Source organism: Vigna umbellata, chromosome 8 (assembly GCF_029865625.1).
Source record: "Vigna umbellata cultivar VRB3 chromosome 8, Vumbellata_1.0, whole genome shotgun sequence".
In the NCBI taxonomy this organism is placed as follows: domain Eukaryota; kingdom Viridiplantae; phylum Streptophyta; class Magnoliopsida; order Fabales; family Fabaceae; genus Vigna; species Vigna umbellata.
The window spans coordinates 48,106,048-48,124,141 of NC_142172.1; the positions used below are offsets into that span (position 1 = coordinate 48,106,048).

The window sequence follows — 18,094 nt, forward strand, 5'->3', positions numbered from 1 at the left end:
TTAATTGTTGAGAAACTGGGGTGCCCTCATTTGGGGTTTTGTTGAATTTCTGTGCTTGCTTTTTCAACGTTCTTATTGGGTGTTGGTTATTGTAAAAAATGAAATACGAAGCAGACCTTCCCCTTCAGATCTTGCCAGTACCGTAACTGAAAGATGCATATCTCGTAATGGTTTTTTGCTGATTGGGGTTACGAAAGTTTTTGCGATCTTATACTCTGATAAAGGTGTTTCCGAAATGGAATAGATTAATTTGTGGAGAAATTAATCGATTCAACCACCGACTTTTTATTTTAAAGAAAACATCAATTATATTGTAATTCAATCAAATAGTACTTTGTATAGTATTGATTTTCAGTTTAAATCTAATTGTTGTTTACAAAAATATTCAATAAATGTTGATGTGTTATAAACATAATAACATGGTCAAACAGGTGAAATATTTCGTGTATTAAGTTTTGCAATAATTTGTCAAATTCGTAAGTGAAATATAACAGTGATTTTATAAATTTATGAATAAAAATGCATATGCTGATGCAATGAGTACCTAACATACAAACCATAGATTATTTGAAATAATTATTATACAGAGTGGTGACAATAGGAAATTGAGACATTTGTTCCTTTATAAACTGATTTGAAACTGTACACCGGCCCATATACACGACCCTTTGCTCTAACAATTCTGGTGTTCAGGTTTATGTTATGTTGTGCGCTATAACCTTATTCTCTAGGTTTGTTTTGGAAATGAGAGTTGGGGAATTCTCTAGAGATCAGACCTGACCAAATGTTCATGTTCATGTTCATGTTCTCCTTTCAACTCTCTCTCCAATCTTGTATTTCCAAACTGAGATCTCTTCTCGATCCACCCAATAATATCCGAGAATACAATATTCAAGTTTTCCGGTGGCTCTCCATACAGCAGACCATGCCACATTCCTGGGTACAACTTCAGTGTCTTGTCAGAGCTTTCAGCCACTTCATGTAGCTGTTTGCTAATTGCTTTATCCGTCACTTGATCCTCTTCACCGTGTAAAATCAGAAAAGGAAGTGAAACCTAACAAAAAAATTCAACATATTCCATTAATTCAATTCAATTCAATACGTCTTTCTTGTTTACTTCACCAAATTTACCTCATGCAGTCTTCCCTCAATTTCTCTACTGATCCTTAGAAGTTCCGACGCTGTTCTCAACCGAGGCTTTCCTTTATAGCAATATTCGTTCTTTCTGATCTGCAATACAACAATAATGCATCAAAACTTTATCAAAGAAAATAGTCAGCTTCTGCAAGAAAAAAAAAATCTTATGAAATACCTCTTCTCTGACTTCAGGCACCTTGAAGGCAATATCAATTATGTCTGGGCCTGGGACTATTCTCCACGACGGAGCAACTTTGCTTAATGCATTCAATACCTTAATCACCATTGTGTTTGGTTTCATTTCTTCTGCAATCTGCAATTTATTAACAAATATTCACTTTAATGCATCAACAAAATATATACTAAACAAGTGATTTTCTAATACCAATTAAATAAACCATATAAAGATTAACACTATTTTTTACTCAAAACCTTAGTGTTATGAATTAATGTGTTTTTCATCTTTATACAGTGTTTTATTCTACCCAATATGTGACTTAGACTTACACAATGAGTTCCACGTGTAAATAGACTCTCAATAAACTTATAGTATTCTCTTTACCTAAAACCTTAATATTGTGAATTAATGATCTTTCGTCTTATCCTATTTTCTTATTTCTACACAATGTGAAACTTAGTATATATTATTTCTAAACTTATGAATTAACGAGTCCCATTTGAATTCTCAACCAAATAAATAATATATACAATATAAGTCTATACTCTTTTATATTCTACTGTCACTCAATCGAATAATATTCGTATATATTTATTAACTTTTTTTCATTATAATTATGTTGTGGTTCTTCTTGATTGGGTTTGAAATTTTCAAAACGTGGGTGTATTTTTAAAGTAAAAACGTAGGCTGCGTATTCTCTGCTTCTGACGCATCATCACAAGAATATAAAACGGTTTAGCTTAAAAATATCTTGAACGATGCGTACCAAGGAGCTATTCAACGCTTCTAAAAAGTCAAAGACCTTCGATGTCAAATATTAGTATCGGTCAAACGGATCCACTCATTTCATTTTTAACTTACGAATAAACTCAAATCTAATATATAAGAATATATCTTTTATCTTCTATACATTCTAATAATAATAAATAAATAAATTTTGATGAAAACAAAACCATATATCTATTTTTCTTGCGATAAATTTTTCCGGTTGCTATAAATCATATAGAACAAGAACGATTGATAGTAAAAGTATTGATGCATTGAATTAACAAAAAGGAAAGATTCTGGCGCCTTATCTAGATAGAGTGACATACAAATTAATTTACTATCTTTTTCAATCTTTTTCTATCTCTTACGTGATTGTCTCACAAACCATCTCTGTATTTTTTATGTCGATAATTTTGCGTCTCTCTTAAGTTATTATCTGGTAAAAGCAATTTTCTATTATGCCTGTAATATTCTGAGGGAAAGATAAAGAAAAAGATAGCAGTGAATAGATTCCCAGAAAGAAACCATGAGAATAGGTAAATGAGAAGAAAAGAAAAGTGTATGCAAATCGACATTGAATTTCATTGGGTCCAAATTTTCTGGGTACTGAAAATCACAGAACACACCAATGATCAGACGTGTCAACGAAGCCAATGAATGATTATTTGATTAGGTAAAATTTTGCACTATTATGTTTGATTAAACTCAATGAATGATTAGATATAGCAGCAACAAGAACAGTGTAGTTATGAAACGAATCACATGTGCGGATTTGGCAGAAGACGTGCTTACAGAATAAGGACAAAAAAAAAAAAAAAGTGGAGAAAGGGATCAAACCTTGCACATGGGTGCGACCAAAATGGCCCCATCCCAGAACTGTGGTTCTTTCCTATGCAAAAGAAGTGCCACAGCTCCTCCCATGGATTCACCCATCAAGATCCTCATCTTGTTCTTGTACTCTGCTTTTTCTGCAGTTTCAATCATTCACAAAACAAAACAAAAAAAGACAACTTCATTCACAAACATATTCACCAAGCGACAAATCGGCCACGTCATGGGTTGGAAAACACGTTCAAGGAAACAACCTCAGTGGCAGGCAACAATTTGACATTAAAATAGAGAAGAAGCAAACCAGAAATTGTGGAGAAATGTTGGAAACAATCGTCGATGACGCTGTCAAAATCCATAACAAGACCAGGAACCCCTTCTGATTTTCCATGTCCTTCGTAATCAATCCCAAACATCGCAAAACCCGCTTGTGAAAGCCTTATTCCCGTGCCTGCAATCAGAAAAAGTGCAGAAAATTAATACGAACCGAATCAACTTCCATTGAAAGATGGAAAGAAAACGAACGAATAACGTTCAGAGGGTAATCGCGTGATTATACTGTTCATGGTGATGCTGCATTCCATGGCGTAGCCATGGCACATGAAGATCAAAGCTTTCGGACTCCTATTAGCCGGAAGCCATCGGCATGTAAAGAGCTTCAACCCTCGTGAATTCAGTATATGTTCCTTAAAAATATAGAAAAATCAAATATCCACGTTAAGATTTCCTTGAATTTTTGTTTTGAAAAATCTGAGCAAGATCAAGATAAGACAAGATAATAAGACAGACACACACACATATGTGTGTCTCGATGTTGATCGTTACCTCCTCGTATTTGATCGCGTAGGTTTCAGTGGCCTGCAGAAAGAAGAAAAAAGAACAGCGAAAGAAAATCGGTTATGAAGAAAAATATGATATTTATAGATAGAGAGATGGAGAGAAAGAGAGAAACCATGAAGAAAGGTTTTGTTTTGGGTGAGAGAGTCGAAAAGACGAGTGAAGTGAGAGACAGAGAGAGAGATTTTAAGATTAGAGTGCATGAAATTCAGGAAAAGAAACACGTAAGAGTGGGAAATAGAATGACATGAGTTTCTCCACTTATAGAGGCAGCAAGCCAAAACCAGACAACATCAAATCATAAACCAAACAAACTTTCTCCCTCCTTAGCCTTGCTCCACACACATTTTATTATTAGTTATACTACTTAATTAATAATTAATATCTAACTAATTATCATAATTATTAATTTATTATTTTCCAATATCTTCTCCATCAGAATTGCCTTAGTTTTTCTGTTTTTTTTCATCACTCATACAGATTTTTTTCTATAAAAAATGGTGGTTGAATGGATCAAACAGGTAAAGAGAGATGCATATAAATATTTTAGATTAATTTTCTAAATTAATACTGTAATAGACGTGCTTTTTTATTTCCACGTTTTGGTGTTTTCATTAAGCAACTTGGCATTAATTTTGTTGGACTTTCTTTTTGGACGGAGGAGTTTCTTTTGACTCCTTTGTAGATTATATTAATTAATTCCTTAATTATATTTAATTTGTTGACATTAACATGGTTACATTTGTTTACGAGTTTGTTTCACATAAAAAGGAAAATACTTTTTGAGTTACCTAAAACATATATTTTAACTAAATATTCTTTGTTAACAAACAAACTTTTTATCTCTGAATATTAAAAATATAATATTATGTAATATTTACAATGTTTTTTATATAAAGCAATCAAAACTATAAATTTCCATTTTATAGTTATAATTAAATATTCTTGATTATCCAAATAACAACCAAACTCTTCAACGACAACTTTCGTCCGATACATTATCATATTCTTTAAACTTATGTTTAATTTATTTGAAATATGAAAACACAAACAAGTATAAAATTCAATCATAACATTCGTCCTTAATTATTTGAAATTATCATACCCTTTAAACGTAGGGTTAATTTACTCTAAATAATTGAATTGCTCTTTGCATCGTTAAATCATGGTTATCTTTTTATTAAATAAAGTTAAGACACTATAAACCGTTTTTAAAGCAACACTGGTGGACACAAAACACAAGGTATAACAGTACGTTGAAAATTGAATGTAAGTGAACTAATATAGTTGAAACAAATGTTTTTTGACTTTATATTTTTTGCTATTTGTTCTCATTATGATTATATATTAGAATTTATATGAATGTGTATTGGAATAATTGGAATAATTGAAAATAATAAAAAAATATTCACTTGTATCTTTTTTTTCCAAAAAGGGTTATTTCTAGAAGAAATCCGTAGCCATGGTTGAATTGAAATGGTTCATGTTGTGTTCACATTGAACAAGATGAGCACAGTCACGGTTTGCAATAAAGAAAGAACACGTGAAATTTCCAATTCAAACAAAACTAGCTTCCACGATTTGATTATTGAATGTGTGAAATATCCTTTTTTTATGCATTTTCAACTTGTTCTACACATTACATTTATTTTAACTTTGAAGGTGAAAGTACTCTTCTTTCAAAAGTTTTTAAAAATGATTTTTAATTTCTTAACAAAATATATCCTAGATTTATACTACTGGAATGTGTTTTAAAAAATAATTGAATGAAACACTTATTAATAACTTTGAAATTCTTTATGTAGATTTATTAAAATAAATAAAATGTTTATCGACAATTATTCTATAAAATCATTTCAAAAGGTTAATTTGTATTGCAAGAACTTAACAATACGAAATTAAGAATAGCAATTTGAGAAATTGTACGCATTATACAAAGTTTTTTAAATGGAAGATTGGAAAATTTTGACATTAATGAGTCCTTAAATGTAATATCTCATTTTCAATTTAAAACCTTTTAAGTCATAGGTTTATGGATATTTATACTTACCTATCGTTTCATTTTACAAGTTTTTATCTAATATAATTTTTTTTAACTTATCTTGAATTTTATGAGTCATTATCAAAATAAACTATTGACTCTGATATAATTGTTAATTTTTACGAGATAAACGCTGGATATATTTACTATTAATGAATTATGAACAAATTTATATAAAAGATTTTGTCACTATTTTTAATTCAAAGTTTTAAGAAAATAAATTTATAATTTTTTTTAACTTGTATATTATTCTTCTTAGTAATTTTTACTTGATATGAAATTTTTAATTAACATCTAACACAAATAATTTTACAATCATAAAGTATCAACTATAAAGTGGATGTAATGCATAGTGATTTTTTCTCTTAGTTTTATAAAAAAATTCTTAAAGAAAAGTAACACAATTAATGATTAGTTAACAGTATGTTTAACACCGTAAGTTCGTTTTGTTAACACTAAATAAATATAAATAATCATATTTTACATAAACAATTAAAACTAAAATGTATTAAAGAAAATATAGAGGAGAAGTGACACGGTCAGTAAATGATTTCTAAATTAAAAAAATTGATTTAATAATTTTAATTCAAATGTGTTGAATTTTTTTAACATGTCAAACACGATTTTAAGTTAATTTTTAGTTTTTAGTTGTATATACGATTTTAAGCTAATTTTTATATGTATATATTTTAATTCAAAATGTTAGTTTAAAATATTCTTAAGTAAATTATATTTATTAATTTTTTAAATTCAGAGATCAATGTATATTAATATGAAACAAATTTTAGTTTTATGTTTAAATTTAGAAATTATAAATTTATTTAACCCTAAAATAGTTATTTAAATTTATCAAAACATGAAATTATTGAATTGAAAGATTATTAAGATAAGAATTAAATATGTTTTCAGTCCCTAAATTATTAGCCGTCTGGTTTTCGTCCCTCTTCCAAAATAAGGTACAATTTGGTTCTCATTCTTTTCAAAATTTTGGTTTTAGTCCTCGAAAACTAACACCGTTAAAAATGTGGTAGTTTTTGAGGTTAGTTTTCGATGACTAAAACCAAAGTTTCGAGGACTAAATTTCGAAAAGAATGAGGACCAAATTATACCTTATTTTGAAAGAGGGACGAAAATTAGAAACGACCAATAGTTTAGGGACTAAAAATATATGTAACCCTTAAAATAATTAAAAGAAGAAGATATATTTTTTAGATAATGTTTGAATGGATGAGGAAGACACGCATGTTGTGATGCTTGTGTGTTCTTTTGTCTGTAGTTTGGTGTGTTGTTTTGTTTAGCCGTAAAAGACGAGAACTTGGAAGCACGACATCATTGCCATATGGAAGTTCCATTTCAACTGTAGGCCAAACCCACAATTCAAAACACACTAACTTTTCAAGATATAAAAAATGACAAAAGCAAAACTATCATTACAAAAAGATAAGATTTTTTCCACACCAATCAATTTTTTGCTACATATCACTCACAATTTTGAATGCATCTAAAGCTCTACTTGCTGGACTACATAAATAGATATTTAATAAAATATCTATAATTAATTTATGTTTTTTTTTAATATGTTATATTTTTCCTATGTTGGAGATCATCTTACAAATGCCATTAGTAAAACACAATATACTATTTATGAGCTTAATTATTTGAGTTGTTTGTAAGCTAGTTTAACTGGTACAAAAGAGATTCATAAGTTATTTATATAATTTATTTTACGATTTTATAAATTAAAGTTACTTTAATCGTCTTATGATTATCTTTGATAAAAAAATCAACGAGTTGAAACTATTTGTTTAGCTACTTAAATTAGTTTATTTACGAGCTTTTAGCTTATAAGCTGAGTTATACTAGTTAATTTATGAATTTATTTATTAACTTGATTGAGTAGCTTGTAAACTAATTTAATTTAATTGGCAGAAATATGAGATACATACTTCATAATTGAAGTATATTCTCGTAAAAAAATTGTTTTTTTTTTGTTGTATTTACATCTATATCATACGATAAATGTAATCTTTTAAGGATTTTTTTTCCACATCATCTTCCATATAAAACTTTAAAGTTTGATGTTTATAAATTATTTTTTCATGTCACTTAACCTTTTTTGTTTTTATACAACGTTGAATTTTCAACTTATAATTGAATTTATAACATAACCATACTGGCTCATTTACTATTCTGTATATTAATTATTATTTTTTATGAAAAAAATATACGATATTATTAAATATTTAATGTCAAAATGGTATACATTTGATTTTTTCTAACTTAAAATATCAATAAATAAATTATAATTATATAAATTTGATATTATAAAATGGAATAAAGGTCATTTTTTATATAAAAAAGTAAAAATAATCAATGTACACATCACCACAAGACGCTTAACCATGGAGTTCTTATGAGTTAGGCTACCGAAAAACAAATGCACTTGGTGATATGAGTAGCCAAATCAAACCTTTAAGCTATCATTCAACTGTATAGTCTCATACCTATACAGTCTCTAGATCCATCTCATTCCGATGTATGTTCGATTCATCCATGTGTCCCTTCCACTGGAAACCTGCCTGGAGTCGCTCATTGTCAGTGTCTTGCACCGGCGATCACTTCTCGTCCTCGTCAGTGTTCAGATGTCACAATTAACAAATTAATTATTGAATTAATGAGTAGAGAAGAGTTAATGTAATTTCTTTTATATTACCTAATAAATTATAAGTGTTTTTATAATCTAAAATGGGATGACTACCTAAAATATAGTTGGATATTGAAATGAGAACGATGTGAATATATACCTAATTTAAAAATCAGGTATTATCATACCCATGGCGTTTTACTTGGAAAAAGTTCATACATAGTCCATGAAGTCAAATTCATTTATTATCCTTAACTCATACATTAATTGTACATGCTTTTGATAATAAGGGTGACAGAAAAATAGAATGAGACGGTGAGTTTAACTAGTTTCTTTTTTTTATATGGACAATATTAGTGGTTAATATTTGATGGTGAGGGAACTTTAATTTACAATCTTTTTCACCAGCTTTTTTAACTTAACTGTATGATCTCAATCTTTTAAATAAAAATTAATTTTCATCTTCATTTCTATTTCTATCTATACTTAATGGATATAAGATTTCTGTTTTATCCTTATTTCTATATTCAACGGATGTGAGATTTTATCTCACTTCTTCCTTGTTGAGTAGTATAATCATACATCTTTTGTTTTAAGTATTACTTAAATAATTTTTTATTGAAACAATAATTATGTTAAACAAAATATTAAATGTTAAAAGGATAAACATTTTTTTAGTGTCAAATATAAAAAAAAAGTCAAACAATTATAACAACAAAAAATATCAAATGTATATCCTGAACTTTTCAAAATACCTATTTTAATAAATTAAAATAGAGATGAATATAAAAATATAATGGATATTATATATATATATATATATATATATATATATATATATATATGTTTAATATATACATAAGTAGATATTCAAATAAAAATGATTAATTTAGTTGATTTTTGTGAAATGTTTTAACAAATATTACTAATATATAAAATTTCCACTATGAATGATTTAAAAAAATATCCTGTTTATAAAAGACACATATCCTACAATTATTTTTCACACAATCCATGAATTTAAAGTTAGTAGAGTCACAACTTTAACAATTTTGTCTCGGGTAAGCACTTCAAGTTGTTTTGAAGACCAAACAGACTCCTTTGTGTTCTCCTTCATCCAAGTTACGCTATCTGTTCTCCTTTTTTTGTCAAAGTCGTGTGGAATGGTACCTGTCAAAAACACTCTGACACTCAAGTCAGTAATATAAGTGAACGGTTGACACAACAAATAATTATATATTGTGCATCCTGATCCTAGAGTTGTACTTGGGACCTTTATATATACTAGTTGTAATGAATTTTTACCTTTCACTAGTCTAATGATGATATAATCAGATCTTAATCTGCATTAGGATTTTAATAAATGATCATTGTTTATAATTTAACCATGTAGTTGGCCTAGTGGTCAATTGGTTAGGCTGGATGGTCAACCTGGGTTAGATGGTCGGCCTGAATGGTCGACCTGAATGATCGGTCTGAATGGTCGATCTGGTGGTGTCCAGGAGACCCTAAGGTACACACCAGTGCTATCTTTCTCTTTTTCTTGTATTTTCCATTATTTCAATGCATAGTATAGACAAAACAAAAGAGTTAGATATTTACAATATATTGATAAATATTCTTTAAGAAAAGTTTGAAGTTCAATTATTATATATTGGGTTAGTTGTAATATTTCTTAAATTGAATAAGTTATCGACACATAAGTCCAGAACAGAAGAAGCAACATGTCAAAGACAGTAGCAAAATGGAATCCAATTTCCCGACAGAGTTAAAAGATTAAAAAAGAAAATGGTTGGAATTTAAATTAAAATCAGTAATTTTATAATACAATAATACACGCCAATGTTAGTGATATTAAAATTAAAATGAATACCTTTCTATTTAAGGTAAATACATTTAAAAAATCATTTCTGAAATATTATATATTTATAAAATATACTTGGAAATGTTTAAATCGGCCCATTCTTTTAAATTTAAATCGGCCCAATCTAGTAAAGTGGGCCTCCCCCTGCGAGTTCCTAGTCCAACCCAAGAAAAACTGCAGGCCCGTTTAAAACCGTATCTGGCCGATCCCGAAACAGCATTCTATATAACTATAAAAAACCCTAATTTGGAGCTTCGTCTCTTTTATTTAACACTAGGGTTTACAGCATAGAGTCGCAGCCGAAGCAGAAGCTCGCAGAATTGTAGCGATGGGTAATTTCCAGAAGCATTATTCTCAGTCCATTGTTGTTAATTGATGTGACTGACAACGTTGTTTTTGCAGCGAGGATTAAGGTTTACGAGCTGAGGCAGAAGACGAAAGCTGAACTCTTGAATCAGCTGAAGGACCTCAAGGCCGAGCTAGCCTTGCTTCGTGTTGCTAAGGTCACCGGAGGTGCCCCTAACAAGCTCTCCAAGATGTAAAATTTCACGTCTTTCTCCGTTTGGTCGTTTGTCATATACTTTTCTATTTTTTGCATGTGAGGTGTTTGTGTTTATGTTTGTTTTTTAATTGCAGAAAAGTGGTCAGGTTGTCGATTGCCCAGGTTTTGACTGTGATTTCTCAGAAGCAAAAGGCTGCGTTGAGAGATGCCTATAAGAACAAAAAGTACTTGCCCCTTGATCTCCGCCCCAAGAAGACCAGGGCTATTCGCAGGAGGCTTACTAAGCATCAGGTAATGCCATTTGTTCTTCCCTTAATGGAACTACTAACTGTACTTTACCAAAAGTATGTAGACTAATGTGAATGTTTTGTTGTTAGTTTTTAATAAATGGATTGCATTGATTTTGATGATCTTGAATTTGTTCTTTTTTAGTCATGCTCATTCCACTTTTGTGTTTATTAGTGTCTACCTGATATAATTTGAATGCCCGTTTTGTGTAATGCCTTGAATGTCTATGTCTTGAGGTGTTTCTCTCGAGCAATTTCTATCTGTGTTCTATTTTTCTAGGACTATTTTTTCCATGGTTGCTTGTGTGCTTAATAATTCTCCTGTATTGCTCAAATTTCAATTATATATCACCAATGCTTTTTTGGAGTGTTTTGTCAGAGGTGAAATGTGGAAGAATCCCTTCCTATGCTGTTCGGCAGTGGGGGCTGTGTTATTTTGCTTCTCGTTTGAAGCAAATGACCTCTTAGTTATTAGAATTTACTGGTTTAATTTTTTATCTAGGCATATTTATACCATCATTTTGTTAGAGAGGAATAGTGTATTGTTGTTGAAGTTTGCCTGTTTGAAATACCCGTGCTAGGATTGTCTGTCTTTCAGAAAGGTTATTGTATCCCCGATTGAAAGTCAGCGACATCTGTACTTGTCTCCGTCAATCTTAACATGCAATTCTAAGTAATTGGACAATTCGATCTGATTCTGTCCTTTTGCAAATGTTATCTGATATGATATTTGCTCCTGAATTTGTTCTTGAAACAAAATTTTAAAATATAAATTACAAATACTTATGATTTTGAGTTTCATTGATATAATTAGCTTTAGACACGAGGAATTATAACCTTGGTTAGGATTTGTATAAAATCTCACACATAAACATAAGCATCAATGGTCTCTAATTTTATCTATAAAATTTATTGGAGAGAAGTGAAGTTAAGTTCGACTATTAGTTGTTCTTACATTGTAGATTAACATGGTTGTGGGAATACCTTATACCTTTTTCTAAGTGTCTTTCCTCTATATTTGGTGGTGATGGACAACAAGTTGTTTTCTCATGAGATTTCTCGTTTCTTATTCATGCAGGCGTCATTGAAGACTGAGAGGGAGAAGAAGAAAGAGACTTATTTCCCAATGAGGAAGTATGCTATCAAGGTGTAATAGTTGAGCAAATCTTATTGATCAATTTGACTTTTACTTCCTTTAATACTTTACCAGTTTTGATACATCTCACATTTGTAGTTTCATGTTGGAGTTACCATTTGTTATTACCTATGTTAAAAATCTTGTGTTTTTCGAAGCTACTCGAATTTATGCGCATAGTTTTATAGTTTTCGTTCAAAATTGATGCATTACATTTTTTGACGTTTCTTTTAATCAGCCTTTACATTCACATGCATTTTGAGAAATGTATGCACAGAGACCATTTGCATTGACCTCCAAGTGCTCTCCAGTAACTCTCCTGTGCTTTATTTTCAAGAATTTTCTGTGGGTATGATCCAAAAGCAAGTTACAGTTTTGGAGAAAGATGATCGCACAACCCTTATTGCACACTTCAGAGACCCTGTAAATTTAATTCATGATGTTTATAATATTTATACGAGTCTGAATATAATTAACTAATACAAATTAGTCTTGTATAGAGCTAAACAATATCGCGTGTTAGACGCTTTTAATTAGGTAAAAAATCACTTTAGAATTTTCAATGCTTACCTATGAAAGTGATTATTTTTAAGTTTTCGAATAGTATTGAAATACTTAGTGCAATTCCGAAACTACTATACTTGGAGTTTGTTGAAATTGAAATTTACAATTCTAGTATTTAAGTGGGTTACATGTAAAGAGCGTCGAAAGTAATTTTACACTTGTAAATTAGTTAAAACATTTTAACAAAGTCCATGGAACTTTAGTACATTTTTGCAAAAATTGTAACTTGGTTTGTCAGTTTCTTATTTTCGTATGAGCTAGTAAGATTTGATTGGTAGTAAAATTGAGCATGGTACAAGATATGCTTAGACCATGAAGAAATAGTAACACAATTGAAAGTGAATGATGTGTACTTAATCCTCATGTTTTCAGGCTCATCTCTATTGAACTGTATGTTCTCAATCCAATCTGCCAATTGTGAAAGTAACTTCCACCGGCTTAGCGTCTCTCTTCTTCATGATTATAGCAATTTCAAAATATTCTTTCTTTTTGTTTCACAGTACAACCCAACCATACACAGATAATTTTTTCCGTATACATTTATATTTATATTTGATACAATCAAATAACTTTGATTACACTTGGCTAAAATTTTCTGTTAAATATTTACAGAATGAGAAAATAAAAAAGGTAAAATGAACTGGATTTCCTATATATCAACTTGTTTTTCGAAAGCAAGTTAAAATTAACTCATTTACTTTTCTTATTTAACAAAGTCTTTATTTAACTTACTTAAAGTTAATAAAGTACGTAAGTCAATTTAGTTCGTATTAGAAGCTGGAATCTTTTTTCCTCCTACAAAATCTTGTGAAAAAGTTTGTCCAAAACCTTTGTGAAAATAAACAGCTTTTGTTCAGCACATTGACTTAGTCAAATAAAATTGAAAAATAATAAATAAAATGTGAACTCCTGAAATGAAAGAAGTGGGCCAAAAGTACAGTGGTCCAGGCATGATCACGGTTGATGGGCCGAGGAATCGGAATAAAGAAGTGTACACAAGACCGAAGACATTAAGCCGCAACCACTATTCCTTCTTCTAATTCTCATTTTGTCGTTATTGATGGTCAAACTTGTTTGCATGTGAACTCTATAACCAACTCTCTTCCTGGTCTAACTTATTTACATGTGAACTTCACAAGGAATTCCTTAAATCCCGGTTCTTTATAATATAAAATGATCAAATTTATAGTATAAATTCATATACATTACCTCGTTTCAGTTAATAAAAGTTGTTCTAAAATTAGTAAAATTAAAATATTAGCCTAATTTTTAAGATGGTAATTCATTATATATTTATAGTAAATTATTTAGCTTATTAAGTTTCGATTTGTGACTACTTTCAGTGCTTTCAACTAGAAACAAAATGCTAATGTATCCATTTCAAACCATCAACTTAAAAAAAAGTGACCTTGTTTTCACGTCTCATACTTAGAGAATAGTCCAAGACTAGGCCTTAAACAATGTAAGTTGAATACGAGTTTAGTTTTCTTGCCTGGTCACCACATCTATATACTTCAAAAATTAAATTATAAATAACGACCTCTAAATTTCAAACTTGAACAAGAATAGCTTCTGACAATGAAAATTATGAATGGGGACCATATAAATACCAAATCGGGAAGTGTCAGAACCACAAAGTTGACTATGTTTACAGAACACAACAATATGTTAGTACAACTCGAATTAAATAAAGGACAAATTAAAGCTTCATTCTTAAATGTGCTTGATGTAATGTGAATGGTTTCCACATAATGTAGAAGGTGTTCTCATCCATAACGGATTGAGTGACTTTTTTTTCAGGAAAAGTCAATTAATTTTAATTTATCTGGTTTCTTTTATATTATTTTTTTTTTTAAAAAAAAATTGAAGTTGATCCTTAACACATGAAAGTTAACTAAAATTACAGTAACTTTTCTTAGAAAAAAGTCACTGGATCCGTCCGACTCATGCAATGAATCTTAATTAGAGACCATACGATCTACTGGCCTAGAAATGGATTGCCAACCTGTACACAATTGGAGGATCTCTCTGAGAGAATGCGCAGCTGCTTCCATCGTCCATGTCGGGTAATATTCACTAGGATGGAACATGGCCACCTCTCTATTTTGTGTAAGCAGGCATGGCTGTGCACCATTCAAAAGCATGTCTCCTTCTGATACTATGATGCCGGACTTTTGCTCTTCCTTATCTGCCGCCTAGGGAGACAATTTTATCACAACCATTAGTAGCCATTGGGCGAGGTTATAATGTGCTGCCCGACATGACTGAAATAAAGAGTAAAAACTAACTCTTTTTGGACATCATCTATGACCGGGACACAAAACAAGATTGAATATTTGAAGAAGCACTCTCACTATTCACATTTCTGGACTTAAACCATAACTGACTGCACTAAATATTCATCACTCAAAATCAGAGATACTGTAATAAAAGCAACGATAGTCTTGTTTGCTAGTTGATGTGTTCAGTTAAAAACCAAAATAGAGTTTCACTTCGTATATAATAATGACATGTGTGAGCTACAGAGATGAAATTTTAATTGTAATTGAAGAACAACACAGAGTGCATCTAAGGAATTGTATTCAATTTATGAATATGATATACTTAATGACCATAAAACAGCAAACTTGAGTGAAGAAATATTTTACCTTCTCAGTATAAAATTCAAAAGTCTTTTTCTTAGCTCCTGCTTCATATATGTTACATTGAGAGTATATCTGTAATATGATTTCACGAAATCAATTACTCTCTCTCAATTCTTGCATAGAACTTAGGACGGAAAGCAAATTTTAAGAAAATCTGCAGATGATAGCAGCAAGTTCACCTGGGATTCCACACTAGCGCAAACAGCATAAACCCCCCAGTTTCTGGTGTAATTGTTGTACAGATGAACTTTTCCAAATCTCACACGTGGTTGTCTTTGCCGCGTTCCATCAAAGAAACAGTGGTGAATGGTCACCCGGATGCATCTATCACCAACGTGAGTCGGGTCAGCTCCAATGAGCATGGTCTTGTCATGCTGCCCAAAGTAACACCTAGATCCACAAAACCAAGTAACCCATCAAATTTGATCAATGGATTCGCCTCCTCTAAATCGAGATACTCTCTCTAAAGGATAAGGTAAGTAATCTCTGTGTATCTGAGAATCCATCAATGATCCATGTCAAAAAACAGACTAAAAGCAAATGCTAACTGTTTTTTCTTTCCAGTGACGAGCCTAAATCGCGTGGAAGAGGATTCAAACACACCTTCGGTCATGGATGAAAAAACAACTGCTGATAGATTATAAATCTTGGATGTGTTGAAAAATAAAAATCAAATATGAATTTCCTTACCAACAACTGAGATTACTATGCTTGGAACATGTGACAACCACTGTTGCAGTTCAATTCAGTAAAAATGAACAACTACTCTCAAAGGATAAGGTAAATAATCACAATGCAAATAGATTTATGTCTAAGTCTATCTACTCCTTCATGTCAAAGCATACCAAACACAACTAATAGTTTCTTCAATGACATGCTTTAGAGTTGTGTGGATGAGGATCCAAACACAGGGTCAGCCATTAGTGAGAAACAAACTATCAATACTAGTGTAACTAATATTAATTATACAAGGAGTAGAACGCCACTTACTCAATTACTTATCAAAACATCATTGACGATGCTTCAGATTTTAATACTATTATTTTATTATAAAAGGGTTTGGTTGTAGATGGAAACGGAATTGTCAAAATATCATTTCTCATGACATGCACATGCATAACAAAGCATACCCACCAATGATATTACATATGCAAATGTATAACAACACATCATCTATTAATCCTCTCATCAACTATTCAGATGACTTACTTTTACATGAGTCAAACCGCTGTTGTAATTCAATTAAAAATGGAGAAAATGAGCCCACCTGGATACAGTGATATCGGTGCTTTGTCTTGTGATGTCTATAAGGCCATCGTCGTAATCACGAAGGGTGCATCGATCGATCCATATATGCCTAGAATTTGGTTTGATTTGAATGCCATCAACATCATGACCCCTACCACCCTCAAACTCAAGGTTGCACACGATGATGTGCTCACATTCCTTCAGCCTCAGACCTTTCCCAGTCAATTTCACCTTATGCCCTCTCCCATCTATTGTCTTATACGACGACACACTCAGGTACGACGACAGATTAATCGTACCAGAAACCTCGAAAACAATCCACAAAGGTTCATTTCTTCGACATCCTTCGCGAAGGGACCCAGGACCATCATCTGAAATCAATCATTCATCCGTCATAAACCACGATTCAGTACTATCTTATTGTCATTCATCACAATTCAATCAATTATTGTTTATTCACATTTTCAGAATTCAATTAAAATGCTGAAAAAAGGAGCATAGGTTACTGTGCCTGCGAGATTGGTGACGATATACAGAGAACCATGGAGGCCGCCGATGGCGTGGCGGCCAAAACCCTCGGCGGACCCGGCCATAGCCCTCAAATTGGAATCGACGTCGCCGTACGGTAGCATCTGAATCCCCGCCATTGAAATTTCACCGTTCAATTCCACCTTTTCACTTCCTCTGCCTCTCTAAATCAAACAACAAATTCGATATTTTAACATTTAAATAACAAAAGTACGTTTTGGATTACAGAATGTGATTAATCATAACAAAATTACGTTTTCAGTAATTAATATATCATGATAATTCATAAAATTAACTACGCCGATTTAATAATATAAAAAAATTATACTATATTGTATAACTTTGATTTTTTTTTTTAAAACAACATCATTATTTGTAAGATTTGATTAAACATTTTATTCATGACAAATTAAAATGAATAACCAAATAATAAAATTAAAAAAAATTAGGGTCTTCTTTGTTATTCATTTATCTTCTCATTGTATCATTATGAGAGTCGAACCAATCTCTTAACCCAAGCGAATTTTTGTTCATGTATATAATTTTTATAAGATAAGGAATGCCAATGACTCGGGTCTAAATACAGATAGTGTCATTCGTAAACTCAACTTGTAAATAAAAATTCAAAATTGATCTGTTATCCGTGCAAATATCTATTAAAAAAGTATTTATGGATATTTTAAAATTTGCTCGAAAAAATAAAAAAATATTTTATATATTTTTAAAATAAAATTTAAATAAAGTTACCAAAAATATATAGTATAATATAAATTAAATTAAAATTTAATTTTAATTAAATTTAATCTAATAAAATCTAATTTTATTTTATTTTTAATTAAATTTTATTAAAAAAATATATAAATTAAATTTTTATTACTTTTTGCAGGT

At 30.7% G+C, this 18,094-nt stretch overlaps 3 protein-coding genes across 3 annotated transcripts; 1 reads left to right on the plus strand and 2 right to left on the minus strand.

The window, feature by feature from the left end:
- Nucleotides 1-477: 477 nt before the first annotated feature.
- On the minus strand, nucleotides 478-3,989 carry LOC148194847 (caffeoylshikimate esterase-like). Its single transcript, XM_088096334.1, has 8 exons — nucleotides 3,864-3,989; nucleotides 3,737-3,769; nucleotides 3,471-3,597; nucleotides 3,216-3,362; nucleotides 2,921-3,051; nucleotides 1,313-1,450; nucleotides 1,132-1,230; nucleotides 478-1,054 (listed from the first exon to the last, which is right to left on the minus strand). The coding sequence occupies exons 1-8, from the start codon at nucleotides 3,864-3,866 to the stop codon at nucleotides 764-766; spliced, it is 969 nt and encodes a 322-aa protein (XP_087952460.1). The 5' UTR covers nucleotides 3,867-3,989; the 3' UTR covers nucleotides 478-763.
- A 6,522-nt stretch (nucleotides 3,990-10,511) lies between these two features.
- On the plus strand, nucleotides 10,512-12,378 carry LOC124832745 (large ribosomal subunit protein uL29-like). The gene is made up of 4 exons (XM_047307025.2): nucleotides 10,512-10,629; nucleotides 10,700-10,835; nucleotides 10,934-11,090; nucleotides 12,165-12,378. The coding sequence occupies exons 1-4, from the start codon at nucleotides 10,626-10,628 to the stop codon at nucleotides 12,237-12,239; spliced, it is 372 nt and encodes a 123-aa protein (XP_047162981.2). The 5' UTR covers nucleotides 10,512-10,625; the 3' UTR covers nucleotides 12,240-12,378.
- A 2,012-nt stretch (nucleotides 12,379-14,390) lies between these two features.
- On the minus strand, nucleotides 14,391-17,411 carry LOC148194848 (putative pectate lyase 21). Its single transcript, XM_088095962.1, has 5 exons — nucleotides 17,190-17,411; nucleotides 16,698-17,049; nucleotides 15,610-15,820; nucleotides 15,434-15,502; nucleotides 14,391-14,980 (listed from the first exon to the last, which is right to left on the minus strand). The coding sequence occupies exons 1-5, from the start codon at nucleotides 17,323-17,325 to the stop codon at nucleotides 14,744-14,746; spliced, it is 1,005 nt and encodes a 334-aa protein (XP_087952088.1). The 5' UTR covers nucleotides 17,326-17,411; the 3' UTR covers nucleotides 14,391-14,743.
- Nucleotides 17,412-18,094: the final 683 nt, after the last annotated feature.